The sequence below is a fragment of the Magnolia sinica genome, chromosome 6, assembly GCF_029962835.1.
Source record: "Magnolia sinica isolate HGM2019 chromosome 6, MsV1, whole genome shotgun sequence".
In the NCBI taxonomy this organism is placed as follows: Eukaryota; Viridiplantae; Streptophyta; class Magnoliopsida; order Magnoliales; family Magnoliaceae; genus Magnolia; species Magnolia sinica.
This window is the reverse complement of record NC_080578.1, coordinates 99,381,824-99,397,635: the sequence shown is the minus strand read 5'-3', so window position 1 is coordinate 99,397,635 and position 15,812 is coordinate 99,381,824. Positions and strand designations below refer to the sequence as shown.

General features: G+C 39.4%; 2 protein-coding genes and 1 pseudogene across 2 annotated transcripts; 1 reads left to right on the top strand and 2 right to left on the bottom strand.

Moving 5' to 3' along the window:
- The first annotated feature begins 860 nt into the window (after positions 1 to 860).
- LOC131249783 (uncharacterized) lies at positions 861 to 6,957 on the top strand (annotated as a pseudogene).
- Positions 6,958 to 13,211: 6,254 nt separating this feature from the next.
- LOC131249782 (probable disease resistance protein At4g27220) lies at positions 13,212 to 13,772 on the bottom strand. Its single transcript, XM_058250544.1, has one exon. The coding sequence runs from the start codon at positions 13,770 to 13,772 to the stop codon at positions 13,212 to 13,214; it is 561 nt and encodes a 186-aa protein (XP_058106527.1).
- Positions 13,773 to 14,409: 637 nt separating this feature from the next.
- On the bottom strand, positions 14,410 to 15,153 carry LOC131249781 (disease resistance protein RFL1-like). The gene has a single exon (XM_058250543.1). It carries the CDS (start codon positions 15,151 to 15,153, stop codon positions 14,410 to 14,412), a length of 744 nt encoding a protein of 247 aa, XP_058106526.1.
- Positions 15,154 to 15,812: the final 659 nt, after the last annotated feature.

Sequence of the window (15,812 nt, the reverse complement as noted above, 5' to 3'; positions counted from 1 at the left end):
TCTTCAGCCGAGGACAACCTTCTATATCAATCCAATTCAGGGAAGGGCAAATGATTACCTGCTTACAAATGCTTTTCAATTGCCCTAAATTAAACAATGTCAACTTCTCCAACTTTGGGAGTAGGATGGTATTGTTATTGTTATTGTTATAAACTTCTTCTTCAACCATAGCTTCTCCTCCTCCTTTTATCACCTCCTCCATCTCACTGCATCCTGTAATTCTGATTTCTTCGAGGCATTGAAGGTGCTGAAACAATTCAAGTGACATGAGATTCTCCAATACTTGGCATCCGTAGACATTCATGTGTGTGAGGCATGCGAATGAGCCAGGTAGCAAGACTCCCTCACACAGACCCCTCAAATTCGGAAGCCATTCTAGAGACAGTTCCCTTATTGAGGGTAAAGACGTTATGGTGCTGTCGTCTCTTATTGGCAACAACCACTCCATCCTACAACAGAACCAGATTTCACAGTTCTGTAAGCGTTGCAAGTGAGAGAGGCAGGGTAAGCTTGACAGATCGCATCCATACATCACTTACTTGACAATACTATCAGGAAGCACTAATGAATTACAACCAACAACGTTTCTTCCTTCAGCAGACGAAACATAAAGCTGTTTAAGGTTAACCAAACATTCCATACCATCTGGCACTTCTTTGATGACAGTATTAGAGAGGTTCAAAATTCTTAGACGCTTGAGCTTTGCTAAGGACGGTACCTCCCTTACCCTTATACAATTATTTAGTAAGAGTGCATGCAGGTTCTCTAAGTTTGAAACTGATGCTGGCAAATACTTAATCTGAGTGTCAGAGAGGTCGAGAACTCTGAGGCTGTTCATGCGATTGAAGAACTCATGAGAAATGTTGCCTGAGAGAGGGTTCTCTCTCAACAACAATGTGGAGAGTTTTGGGCAGTTTGGTTCGCCTAAAAGCATTTCAATTTTATTTCTCATATATGATATTCTGTCAGCATCTTCAGGGAATTCTTCTATACCAATTGATCCCCTTATTTGGATCCCAGCCTTGACTACAAACCAAGGGCTCTTCCTTGTAATTCCGATGGCCAAATCTCTTATTAAATCATATTATTACAGTAGGAGACCTCCTTACCAACATACAAACGTCTATCAGTCCATTTAATATTGTGTGGCCTTTGCCGATTTCCTTTTCCCAGTCTCCCATATCATCTATCAATCCTTCTGCCATCCATTACCTTATCAAGTCTTCATCACCAATTTGGTAGTCCTCTGGAAACAAAGCACAGTACAAGAAACAAGATCGAATCACCCATATGATCCTACCGTTCTTACTGGTGACTTGGAAATGGACAATTACAGAGAATGATCTGCAAATAACAGGGGAGAAAAAAAAAAAAGATCAAACAGTTAGCATGATCCAATTGGGAGATTCTTGGGTTCTATCTCATCCGCAATGGCCCATCATATGACTAGTGTGGATCACCAAAAGGTGGTCCATGTTCATTATTGGGGGGAACAAATGCTTGATCAAGCATTGTATGTTTCCTCTTTGATCATTATTTTTATCCATTTGCAGTGCATCTTGAAACTTTAATATATCTTTTTGGCTCCCTCAACAACAGAACAAAAAAAAAAAAAAAAGAAGAAGAAGAAGAAGAAAGAAAGAGAGAAAAATAAAATAAAAAAGGGCACAAAAAAAAAAAAACTGAAGAAACTATCAATTTTGGTGGTTTTTGAGACCTTGATCTTCTTTTGATCCAGGCTGACGTTCTAGAATATTATGATCAGACTGTATCTTCTCCTAGTGGATCCGTCTACATACCTGCTGTCTTATTTTGGGTATGCAATCAACCCCATATTATAGAACTTGTCATTCTCGAGGTGTATTTGTGGATTTCTGGTTGATTTCCACTTCTACTTTTCCTGCTTCTATTCTCAATCAATTGCATCAATCCATTTCAACTTACTAAGTACTCTCCTATTTCCAGGTTCCGCATTTATTGCAGGTTGTCAAGAGAAGGATTAAACACCACCTTAGTCGTAAAAATATATTTTGTCGGGACGTCTTCACTTGTCAGTGAGTACTCTGAAGCACAACTACTGTGGTGATTTTTTAAAAACATTTGCTTGGCTAAATAAAACATCTTGTGCCCATCTTTTTGGGTGATCTGAATTGTTCATGTGGTGGGTGACTCATTTGAACCAAACCATTCCAACAAGTTAGCTGAGTTGGTTTTTTTTTTTAGATGAAGAAAGTATGAATTTGAGAAGAAGGGAAACAAGAGAAGAGGAAGATGAGATTCTAGCCACCATTTATATATATATATATATATATATATATATGAAATATGAAATAATTAAAAATGACTCACCTAGTCGACTTGGGGCTCGCTTGGTTTTTAAACGATGAACTGGCTGGCGTCTTGGCTAAAGGTGGTGTGTTTGGATCTTCTTTGTGTGTAGGGAGCTCCTTCCATCATCCTCGATGTATGTTTCCCGGTGTTTTAAATAGCCACGCTATGTAGCATGTAGCTTACGCTATGTAGCATAGAACATTACATACTATAGCTTAGCCTTAATGCTACCTAGCTTATGAAAATAGCTTAAGTTGTGCGTAGCGTAAGCGGCATGATAATTTGCATATGCTACATGCTACATGATAATTTGCATACGCTACATGCTACATAAACTACACTACATACTACATGCTATGTAGCTCACATTACGCTAATTTTTCACTACAACATTAAAATCAATTAATGTTTTCAATGATTTGTTACATTTTTCTATTTTCAATAAAAATTAGTTTAACTTTTCAATGCTTTTAGTAAAATCATTTAAGTAACAATATTAAATTACTTTTGTTGTTCTTTCTTTACCTGTACACTTAATCATTGCCTTTCTTATTACTTTACGTTGCACCAAATATCATGAAATTTGGTTAAATTTCATTATTTATCAATCTAATGTGGTGCAAAATATCACGAAATTGGTGCAACCAAGTGCAACCCTGATTAAAAATCTAGAAGCAGCATGTAGCTTAATTACGATTGACACTATGTAGCTTATGCCTCACGCTTTAGAGGGGTGAAAACTACGCTACACGCTGTTTGCTATTTAAACGCTGATGTTTCCTTGCCATTTTAACAAATTTCATCATCTCAGATAAAACAAAGGGATTCAACTCTTAAGTCTGCAAGCTTATCCATCTATGAGGTTGTATGTTGGTAAGATGTGAAATCTGGAGACAATATACAGTGTTTCCCAGCATCTAGATTATAAATCACAAGGAGTCATTTCCTTAAGCTACCTAATGGCATTGAGGAAGTCTTCTTCATTCAATGATGTCGAGCAGGGCACATTGTTTAGAAGCTTAGTCTAACCCCCCTGCGAATCCTCCTGTTTGCTGCTCTATGCCATCCACACACATACTTCAAGCTGAAGAAGCGTTATTTCTATGTAAATAATGACTTTGAAGATGCTTACCCATCCCAATCCGAGCTTTGCCAAGCACACGTGTGTGCAATAAAGCTCATGTACATGTGACACATGTGCCCACTTGCCAACTAGGTGTGAGTTCCAATCCACCCATCGGGTTGGTCTGACCTTATACATCTTTTCCCATAAAATAAAATCTGGTCCACGTAGCATATGGGCCCTGATATTGGAAACAGGTGGATGGCCTAGAAAACTTCAGCCAAATTTGTCAGAGCTGCATTTTTTTTTTTTTGGCAAAATGTGACCAATCTGATCAGTGGTCAGCCTGATTTTTGGGGCTAGGGCATCAGTATAGTGGTGCCTTCCCAATGAATGGATTGGATCTTGGACTGATTGTGCCATGTGGCACATGTGGGGGCTTAGCAAAGCTCTCCCAATCCATGCTCCACCATATCAACCTCTCATTTCTTTTCGATTCTGTTTAGTTTCTAGTTTGTGATTCTACCAGATTTCTCGGCGCTTTGTATGCAATTCATGTTCAATGAAGGAATGAGAAATGGCTACTATCGTCCTATTGGATTTTGATCATGAATGCATGTTTACCTATCAGTTTTTGATGGTTTATGATATGTTTGTTTACTTCCTAAAGCATTGATATTAATTTTGCACGCCAGATACTGTTCTTCTCGTGAAAACTTGACCATCGATCATGTTTTGCCGGTTTCACGAGGCGGTGAATGGAATTGGGAAAATCTGGTATGCGTTATAATTTCTTGTAGCAGTCTTCTTTTCGCATTCTGTTTTCTCATTGATATACTGAGCACCGGTTGTTTATCATCATTGATATCTGAATCTAATAACCGAATATCAGTAGGAATCGTAGTTTCAGTATCAAGTATGTGGAATCCAATACATGTAATATGTTAAGCAGATCAAGACTTTAGATTGAAGTTCTCCTTAAATGACAACAATTCACTGATAACTGGTAAGTGGTTTGATCAGCCCCATGTGGCCAATTGGTAAGAATTAGACCTTAAAAAGAGTTGGAGAATGCATGTTTATTCCAAAAGGTTCATACAACCAATATTGTCATCATCATTTAAGCCTTATCCCGAATAATTGGGGTTGGCTACATGAATCCTTTTCTGCCATTCCACTATATCAAAGGCCATAACTTCACCATATTACACGACCAACAAAATAAACATGAAACACTGCTATCCCCGCTCTCCCATATTAAAATAGTTACATAACTATCTATGTCTGTGCGCGCGCTGTGTGCCGCTCTTCCATATTAAAATAGTTACATAACTATCTATGTTCATGTACTTTTGGAATAAGTAGCTTATCTTACGCAACTTATGATCCAAACGCCCCCTAAATGATTTTCTTCCTGATTGCTTGTTTAAGGCATCCCTTTGTTCTTAACATTTACATTTTGTTTCAGGTCACGGCTTGATCAAAATGCAATTCAAGAAAAGGGCAGAAGACTCTAGAGGAAGCAAACATGAAGCTGATTAAGGTCCCAAAGGTCAGCCACCTATCCATCTACACCATTGATTTTCTTATATGAGAATTATTGAATGTCCCCATGGTGCTCTTCACATCTGATGCATGCAATGTTGTCCAAGTTGTACAATTCATATCATATTCACGATTTGAATTTTATATCATATCGTATGGGCATACGATTCAAGTAGTACACTCAAATTGCAAATATTAAATAATTGTACAATTATCGTACAAATTGTGTAGAATCGTACGATAATTGTAGAATTTTGTGCCCAAAATTACAGAAAAAATCAAAAATTTTATTTTTTATTCAAATTTTTTCTTCTTTCTTTTTATCCCTCTGCTTTTAAAGCATGAAAAAGGCTCCTTCCTATGCTTATTCATTTTAAGCTTCTTTTGATTTACCCATTTTTTCTTTTTCTTTTTTACCCTTATTACCATTCTACACATGATATGTATATTGTATGCATGTTCTCAAATGATAACATCATGAATCATGATATGCGATTATTTTTTATGGCATATTGATGGGAAATGGATTGCTGATGAGTTTTTTTTTTTTTCCTGATTTATTTGTATTTTTTCATATGTTTTCATTTCTTTTTTAAGAAATCAGAAAAAAATCTTACGATTGACGGTACGATTTGCGATTCAATACATGATTCGACCCCTATTACAATATGTGATACGATCACGATATTGGCTGCACGTGATTCGTATCCATGTGGGATATCCGGGCAGTTCATCAGGTGGGTCCACTGTGTAGACGACCTGGACCTTAAATCAGGTCAGTCGAATCACCAGGTGGGCTGCATGCATACATTGAATGTGGACACTTATCTTAAACAGTCCATTGTTTTCTACATGCATAGTGCACCGCCTGATGAGTTGATTGCCCTAGTTTTTTTGGGCCAGGTCATCAACATGGTGGGGCACACATGATGAATCCGACACACACACCAGGTTGGGATGCATGGTCACATGTAAAGGTGGGTGCATGTGTGCTCATGGGAGAGATCCTTGTGTAAGATAATCTTCATGTACTGGAAATGAGCTGCTTGCTCCAATAGTTCTAAAACTGGGTGATTCGACTCAAAACTTGGCCGAGTCAACTTGACAGGATTTCTAGTCGAGTCGCTAAGAAACTTGCTGATGATGGAGATTAGCTTCTGCCTCGCTAGGACTCACTGAATCATCTTGTCAACTTGGTTGACTCGACGGGACTCGGCAAGATCCAAACCAAGTCACTCGTTGAGTTAAATGTCTTTTAAACAAACACCAAAAAAAAAAAAAAAATTGAAAGCGGGAGAAAGGATTCAAACACCTGACCTCACAGCTTGGCTGGACACGCAATTACCACCTTGCCATGCATTGCTTTTGATCAGATTAATCCTCTATTTTATAATCATACTATCATAAACATCTGTTGTTATTCTAAACACTTCTTAGTCTAATCATTAAACATCAAGATGATTGAAGTAGAGTTTTCGGGTCAATCGGACCCTGCTGGACATCGAATTGAGTCGGGTTTTCAGGTTTTTTAACTATATTTGATTACCCTTGATACCACAGGCCCCAAAAGACTTAGACATACTGACAATACCCCTGACAACAGCAGTACTACAGATGCTCAAGATGAGAAGAGGGATGCCTGATGAGTGACGCCAGTACCTATCAACTCCACCTTCGGACCGCTGATGCAAACTGTCCGGACCACCCAACAAACATGTATACAGAAGGCCTGTGTATATCTAGTGTTAGGCTCGTTGCGGGTCATGTCACATGGAAAGTCCGTCATGCACCCGTTCATCAATATATGTAAGTCTTGGTGCTCTCCCTCATGCACACGAGTCCATTTCATAATTTATATACACAAAAAAGGAAAAAAAGAAAAAAAAAAAGAAAAAAAAAAAAGGAAAATCCTCATCTAATTGAACTTCTTCAAATTCATGTATATCAAGTGTACCTTGTATGATGCTACTTTGATCTCTCACCTTTACTAAATTAAATGCTATTAAGCTTTCTTAACATTTTTTACAACTTAATACTAGTATTTATCTATTCACTCGGTCAATCTCTATAAAACGGTTGGTATAAAGTAGTTTGCCCCCACACCAAAATGCTTTCTACCTCTTAGATGGGTAAACTCCAATAATACATCCAAATGCATAAAATAGGAAAAAAGGACATTATCAATGACACAAGAAGGAGACGAACACAAGCCATTCTTACTAACAATACATTTCTCAACGATACTTATTTGAAATTTAAAATACCAAAATTACAAAATAAAAAAAATAAAAAAAATCCAAAGTCCATACTTATGAGGAGATTACTGCTGCCATGACGTCGAAGCAACCTCTTCTGATTCTTCTCTTCTGCTCTTCTTTTCATTCCACGTCCTCCTACTTCTTTACAAAAAAGGTAGGAGGAGTGTTTTGGTGTTGGGTGTTGGAAGCGGTGATGGATTTGTGCAAATCCAAAACCGTATGAGCATCGTCTGAGTTAGCTTTGCTAGCTGTGAGATTGGATTTCCTTTCTAAAATTAGATTCCTAGCTGTGTGATCTTTCTAGCTGTTGAGATTTTTTTTCTAAGTTTACTCTGCTAGCTAAGAGAAGATATACAGTAGATTTTTTCTAGATTTTTTTCTTTCTCTAGCTGCCCCTGGGATGTATCTGGACAGGGATAGATTAGTCTTTTCACGTAACAAGAAAAGCCTATAACAGCACCGTGTATTCATCTCCGTTGGAATACGATTCTAACACAGCAGCATATCACTGTTTCTTTTTTAAAGTTTATTTTCTGTTTTGAGGTGGCTGCAGCCACTCGTCAGCAAAGGATTGGGTTTACGACCCAACAAAGTGGTATCAAAGCCGACGATCCTTGGGCCTCATCAGCAAGAGGCAGATCCTGCACTCCCGGTTTTCAAAAAAATCAGTTTTGAAAAAAATCAGATTGCAGCTGCAGGTTTTCAGAAAAAATCTATTTTGAAAAAAAAACATCAGATTGCAGCCGCAATTTTGAGAAAAAAATACTTTTTTTTTTAAAAATAAAATAAAAATAAAAATAAATCAGATTTCAGAAGATTTTTTTTTTTTAAAATTTGTTCTTTTAGTCCATCCCTCTCTCCTTAAAAAAAAAGAAAGAAAGATGGCTAGCACAATCCATCTGCGAGTTCCTAAGTTGTCAAAGGACAACTATGAAAAATGGTGCATCCAAATGAAGGCGTTGTTCGGGTCGCAAAAACTATGGGAGATCGTCACCGATGGGTATGTAGAACCCACTATGGAGGAAGAAGTCGCCTTCACCAACGAAGAAAAGACCGCTCTCAAAAATCAAAGGAAGAGAGACAATAAGGCTTTGTTTCTCCTCTATCAAGGCTTGGATGAATCCACCTTCGAAAAGATTGCCGAAGCAACATCAAGCAAGCAAGCATGGGATACCCTTGGCACCATCTTCAAGGGTGTAGATCGAGTGAAGCGGGTTCGCCTTCAAACATTGAGAGCCGAGTTCGAAGCAACTCACATGAAGGAAGGTGAGAATGTTACTGATTATTTTTCGCGTTTGCTTGTAACTGTCAATAATTTGAAAAGAAATGGTGAAAAGATTGAAGATGTCCGAGTTATTGAAAAGATACTTCGATCCCTCACAACCAAGTTTGAGCATGTGGTTGTGGCGATCGAAGAATCAAAAGATATTGAGAAACTCTCCATTGAGGAGTTGATGGGATCGTTGCAAGTTCATGAGCAACGAATGCAGAAGAATGCCAGTTCCATGCCGATGGAACAAGCTTTGGAGTCAAGATTGACTCTTAATGATAGCAATGGTGGACGTGTAAGTTCACAACGTGGTGGACGGTTTGCTAACAATCGCGCAAGAGGCAGAGGGCGCGGATACCAACAAAGTCATGCCCAAAACCAACAGAAAAATACCAATTTTCATGGAAGAGGAAATGGTAGAGGTAGATCTATGCGTGGACGGGGAAGTACAAAGAACATCCAATGCTATAATTACAACAAGCTTGGCCACTATGCATCTGATTGTTGGAGCAAGCCGATGAATCAAGACGAGCGATCCAACTATGCCGAAGCATCAGGACATGAACAAGAAAGCTCCACACTTCTCCTTGCACAAGAGAAAGGTAGTGATCAGCAGGACGTATGGTATCTCGACACGGGTGCAAGTAATCACATGTGCGGCGACAAGAAACTCTTTGTGGAACTCATAGAAGGAGTTCATGGCGATGTAACGTTTGGAGACTCATCAAAAACACCTGTGAAAGGTAAAGGTAAAATCCAAATCTTTCAGAAGAATGGTGTTCCAAACTATATCTCCAATGTGTACTATGTGCCTAACATGAAGAGTAACATACTGAGTCTCGGACAACTCCTCGAAAAAGGGTATGTCATACACATGGAGAACTCTTCTCTTTCCATTAGAGATTTGCATGGACGTTTGATTGTAAAAGTCCAGATGGCAAAGAACCGTATGTTTCCTCTCCATATAAACACAATGCTTGAGAAGTGTTTTTATGGAAAAGCAAAGAATGATTCCTGGATGTGGCATCTTCGCTTTGGCCATCTAAATTTCAGTGGCCTAAAACTTCTGTCCTCATCAAGCATGGTACATGGTTTGCCTACTATTGAAGCTTCAGAACATGTGTGTGAGGCGTGCACACTTGGGAAACAACAAAGAAACTCCTTTCCGAGTGGAGTATCCCGAAGAGCAAGAGAACCGTTGCAGTTGGTTCACACTGACATCTGTGGACCATTAGAGCCAATCTCTTTTGGAGGTAATAAATACTTTATTACCTTCATTGACGATTTCAGTAGAAAATTGTGGGTGTATGTAATTAAAGAGAAGTCTGCTGCTTTTACTATTTTTAAAAATTTAAAGGCCCTTGTTGAAAAAGAAAGTAGTCTTAAAATCAAAACCCTCTGATCTGATAGAGGTGGGGAGTATACCTCAAATATTTTTTGAGAATATTTCAGGGAACATGGCATTAAGCAACAACACACTGTAGCATACACGCCACAATAAAATGGAATTGTGGAATGGAAGAACCGCACCATCCTCGATATGACGAGGACCATGCTGAAGGAGAAAAGTCTGCCAAAGAATTTCTGGGCAGAGGCAGTTGCATGTACTGCCTATCTGCTCAATAGGTGTCCAACCAAGAGTGTCAGATTCCAGACACCGCAAGAAGCATGGAGTGGATACAAGCCGAGCGTGGCGCACCTTAAGATCTTTGGGTGTGTCGCCTACGCTCAAGTTCCAGAAGCGAGAAGAAAAAAGCTTGATGATCGTGGCGAGAAGTGCATCTTCATCGGCTACAGTGAAGAGTCAAAGGCATACAAGCTCTACAACCCACTAACCAATAAGCTGGTGGTAAGTAGAGATGTAGTATTCTGCAAGGAAGAATCTTGGAAGTGGAACCAGGAAGATTCGGCCAAAGAAAGTCAGGTTGAGGCAGAAGTATATGAAGAAGAGAGGCATATGAATCAGGAGCAGACACCCACATCACCCCCTTCGGATCTCAGAAGTCCAGGAGTACGCTCCATATCTCCTGAAAGTACTTCATCAAATCAGAATTCATCCAGCACATCTTCATCTGATTCTCCTTCATCCTTGGCTCCTATTAAAATGAGAAGCCTCAACGACATCTATGCAGAAACTGAGGAAGTAAATTTACTCTGCCTGTATGCGGACCATGAGCCTCTCACATTTGAGGAGGCTGTGAATGAAGAATGTTGGAGAAAGGCTATGGAAGAAAAGATTCATGCCATCGAGAAGAATCAAACATGGGTGTTGACCTCACTCCCAAAAAGCCAGAAGACCATTGGTCTCAAATGGGTGTACAAAATCAAGCGGAATGCCGATGGTAAGATCGAACGATATAAAGCAAGGCTCGTAGCAAAAGGTTACAAACAGAAATATGGGGTAGACTATGAAGAAGTTTTTGCCCCAGTTGCTCGCCTTGACACTGTAAGAATGATAATCTCCCTTGCAGCTCATCACAGTTGGATGATTTACCAACTGGATGTGAAATCTGCATTCTTAAATGGGGTACTTGAAGAAGAAGTATACGTTGACCAGCCTGAAGGCTTTGTCGTGCAAGGGGAGGAACACAAGGTGTATCGGCTGAAGAAAGCCCTGTATGGGTTGAAGCAAGCTCCCCGTGCTTGGAATGCACGGATCGACGGTTATCTTCAAGAGAATGGTTTCGTCAAATGTCCATATGAGCATGCCGTCTACACAAAGAAGAATGCCCATGGTGATATGCTTATCGCTTGTTTATATGTTGATGATCTGTTGTTCACTGGGAACAGTCAGGCGATGTTTGAAGAATTCAAGCTGGCTATGTTCAAAGAGTTCGAAATGACTGATGGTGGATTGATGTCTTTCTTCTTGGGCATTGAGGTGAAGCAACAAGTCGGCGGCATTCACATATCCCAGAAGAAGTACACAAAGGAACTCCTTGAGAGGTTTCAGATGGTCGACTGTAAAGCGGTAAATACACCTATTACAACAGGCCTGAAGCTCACGAAAGATGGAGAAGGAAAAAACGTCGACTCAACCCTATTCAAGAGCCTAATCGGAAGTTTAAGGTACCTCACAATCACTAGGCCAGATATAGTCTACAGTGTTGGGCTTCTAAGCCGGTATATGGAAGCCCCAAAAGAATCACACTGGCTAGCTGCAAAACGAGTACTGAGGTATATCAAAGGGACTATTGAGTTTGGTCTTTTTTATCCGTACAATGATGATGCGATGTTGTATGGATACTCTGATAGTGATTGGGGTGGTGATCAAGATGAAAGAAAAAGCACCACAAGCTATGTTTTCTATCTTGGGTCGACAGCATTCACATGGAATTCGAAGAAGCAGAGTGTGGTCGCCCTGTCCACATGTGAAGCAGAGTACATGGCAGCATCGTCCACCGTCTGTGAAGGAATTTGGTTGAGAAACCTGCTAAAGGAGCTGAAGCATCCGCAGGAAGAATCCACAGTCATATATGTGGATAACAAGTCGGCAATCGAGCTAGCTAAAAATCCGGTGCAGCATGGAAGAAGCAAACACATTGATACCCGGTACCATTTTCTGAGAGATCATGTGAAGCAAAAAACGATGAAATTAGAGTATTGTCATACTACGGAACAGGTGGCGGATATTTTCACAAAGGCATTGCCGACAGATGCATTCAAACGACTAAGAACGATGCTCGGAATGAAGCCGGTTTTGGTTTGAAGGGGAGTGTTGGAAGCGGTGATGGATTTGTGCAAATCCAAAACCGTATGAGCATCGTCTGAGCTAGCTTTGCTAGCTGTGAGATTGGATTTCCTTTCTAAAATTAGATTCCTAGCTGTGTGATCTTTCTAGCTGTTGAGATTTTTTTTCTAAGTTTACTCTGCTAGCTAAGAGAAGATATACAGTAGATTTTTTCTAGATTTTTTTCTTTCTCTAGCTGCCCCTGGGATGTATCTGGACAGGGATAGATTAGTCTTTTCACGTAACAAGAAAAGCCTATAACAGCACCGTGTATTCATCTTCGTTGGAATACGATTCTAACACAGCAGCATATCACTGTTTCTTTTTTAAAGTTTATTTTCTGTTTTGAGGTGGCTGCAGCCACTCGTCAGCAAAGGATTGGGTTTACGACCCAACATTGGGATCATCCCACTCCAATGCATCCCACCACTCTTTACTTCCTTTGATATGCCCTTCTACGACAGATGTTGAGTTGCCCACGGAAAGAGGGATCTTCTTAAGCCGATGGCAATATTCTATACCAATCCTATTCAGGGAAGGGCAAATGATTACCCGCTTACAAACAGTTTTCAATTTCCCTAAATCTAGCAAGCGCAGAACCCTCAATTTAGAAAGTATGATGGTATTGTTATTATTGTTGTTATCACCTTCTTCTTCAACCATAGCTTCTTCTCCTCCTTTTATCACCTCCTCCATCTCACTGCATCCTGCAATACTGATTTCTTCGAGGCATTGAAGGTGCTGAAACAATTCAAGTGACATGAGATACTCCAATACTTGGCATCTGTAGACATTCAGCTATGTGAGGCATGAGAATGAACCAGGTGGCAAGACTCCTTCACACAGGCCCTGCAAATTCAGAAGCTCACTTAGAAACAGAGACTATATTGAGGGTAAAGACGTTATGGTGCTGTCGTCTCTCATTGGCAACAACCACTTGATGCTACTGTTCCCGATCCTACATTTCTGTAAGCGTTGCAAGCGAGAGAGGCGAGGTAAGCTTGACAGGTCGCATCAATGCATCTCTAACTTGACAATACTATCAGGAAGCACTAAGGAATTACAACCAACAACATTTCTCTCTTCAGCAGATGAAACATAAAGCTCTTTGAGGTTGACCAAACATTTCATCCCATCTGGTACTTTGATGCAAGTATCAGAGACGTTCAAAATTCTTAGACGCTCGAGCTTTGCTAAGGACGGCACCTCCCTTAGTCTCATACAACCATTTAATAAGAATGCATGTAGGTTCTTCGAGTTTGAAACTGATTCTGGCACATACTCAATTTGAGTGTAAGAGAGGTCGAGAACTCTGAGGCTGTTCATGCTATTGAAGAAGCAATGAGAAATGTTGCCTGAGAGAGGGCTCATTTGCAAGAACAATGTGGAGAGTTTTGGGCCGTTTGGTTCGCCCGAAAGCATTTCAATTTCACTTCTCATGAATGATATTTTCTCAGCCTCTTCAGTAAATTCTTCATCACCAATTGACCCCTTTATTTCGATACCAGCCTTGACCACGAACCGAGGGCTCTTCCTTGTAATGCCGATGCCCAAATCTCTTATTAAATCATGCATTATTGGAGGACCATTAATATACTTCCTTACCAACATATATACATCTATCGGTCCATTCAATAATGCGTGACCTTTGTTGACTTCCTTTTCAATATTGACCTTTGTTGACTTCCTTTTCCCAGTCTCCCATATCATCTACCAATCCTTCTGCCATCCAATAACTTACCAGCTCCTCAGTAGAGAAATCATAGTCCTCGGGAAACAAAACACAATACAAGAAGCAAGATTGAATACTCTCATATTTTAGCCTATCATAAATAAATTTCAAAATTGGAAAAACTTCATCATTCTTGCCTTTTATCTCTGTCGTTGAGCATTTTAACTCCTCTAATGCATTTCTCCATTCTCTAATGTCATCCTTTTCTCTCATTGCACTTGCTACTGTGATGATTCCAAGCGGCAAACCACCACATTCTTCAGTCACAAGCTTCACAATCTATTCTACTTATGGAGAAAGCACCACATCAACCCCAAGCTTGCACTTGAACAATTCCCATGCTTCTTCTCTCGAAAGAACCTCTACTCCAAACTTTTGTTAACAATTCATGCCACGGCAAACATTTTTTGATCGAGTAGTCAATACTACTTTGTATGCATTGCCTTCAGGAATCCCTACCTTTTCTAAGAGAAATGGTTTTCACATATCATCTAAGATGATAACGAACTTCTCCCTACTCTTCGGAGCCTGAAACAATTTCATTGGCCTTCTCATTCTATCCTCTTCATAGGAAAGTTTCAATCCTATTGCTCGTGCAATACCTTTTTGCAGTATCTCAATATTAGCATTGTGAGACACGGTTACCCATATGACAATGCCAAATTTTCCAGAACTCTGTATTCTATTGTGGATGTGGGTCATGATGGTCGTCTTGCCCATGCCCCCCACGCCATAGACACCAATAATTCTCACTTCATCATCCATCAAAGACTCCCAAATCTTTTTCAAATTTCTTTCAGCTGTCGTTCTTCCCACTAGTTTTGTTGTGGGCACACTTCCCATTTCAGGTAATAGATTGCCAAATAACCCTTCTGAAAATCGACTTTTCTCCCTAATCTTCACCACCTCTTCAATTTTCTTTATGACAAGCTTTCCCAATGCTACACGTGAGCGTAAGAAATCTCTCCCTACTTCTTTATAATCCTCTTCTGTTGTGGTCATTTGGCTTGTAATCCTTTCCACATTTTCCAGCCATAAACTCACCTCTCCCTTTGGCTTTTTTCCATGCATTACCTCTGCCATGTTCAGTTCAATCTTTACATCGGATGCCTGGGTTCTTAACTCTTGCATTTGGGTTTTCATAACATCAAGATTCTCTTTGAGGTTACTAGCGTAGTTGTATTGATCCCATGCAGTCTTGGCAGTCTTCCAGATGAATTCCATAGCCACTCCTGCAATAGCAATTTAGAAATTTAAAATTAACAATTATTGAGCTTAAAAAATAAATAAGTTAGGGTGTGTTTGGTTGCACCACATTTCATGAAATTTGTACTGATCATAGTTTAAAAACCCAGAAACTCGACTAGACTCAATGTTAATAGGGCTGGGTGAATCAACTCGGAGACTCAATCCAACTTGACTCGGAATTTAATAATTATAAAATTTTTATATTTATAATTATGGAGAATATTTAGAATGGTTAAGTCGATATCCAAACACTGTCGACTGGGAATTTAATAAATAATTTTTTGAAATTATGGTTATAGAGAATATTTAGAGTGGTGAAGTTGATATCAATACTTCTTAAAGCGTTTCTCTTTTCATTCTCTTTTCAGAATTAGGGAAGCTTTTTTTTTTTTTTTTTAAATTATATTTGTTTTAAAATTTGTTTCATGAAAGACATAAAAACCCGTAAGAATACTTTCAGTGTATCAGTAACTAAGGGCAGTTTGCAAGGAGAACTACTGTTTACAAGGGTTCAGATTAATTTTGCCAGTACCCAAGAGAAAACAGTGGAAAGTTGGGATTTTGCTACCTGCCCAGGAAAAAAAAACAAAGGTTGTGATCTTTTCGTGGAACAAGCTTCAGATTAGCGTTGATAC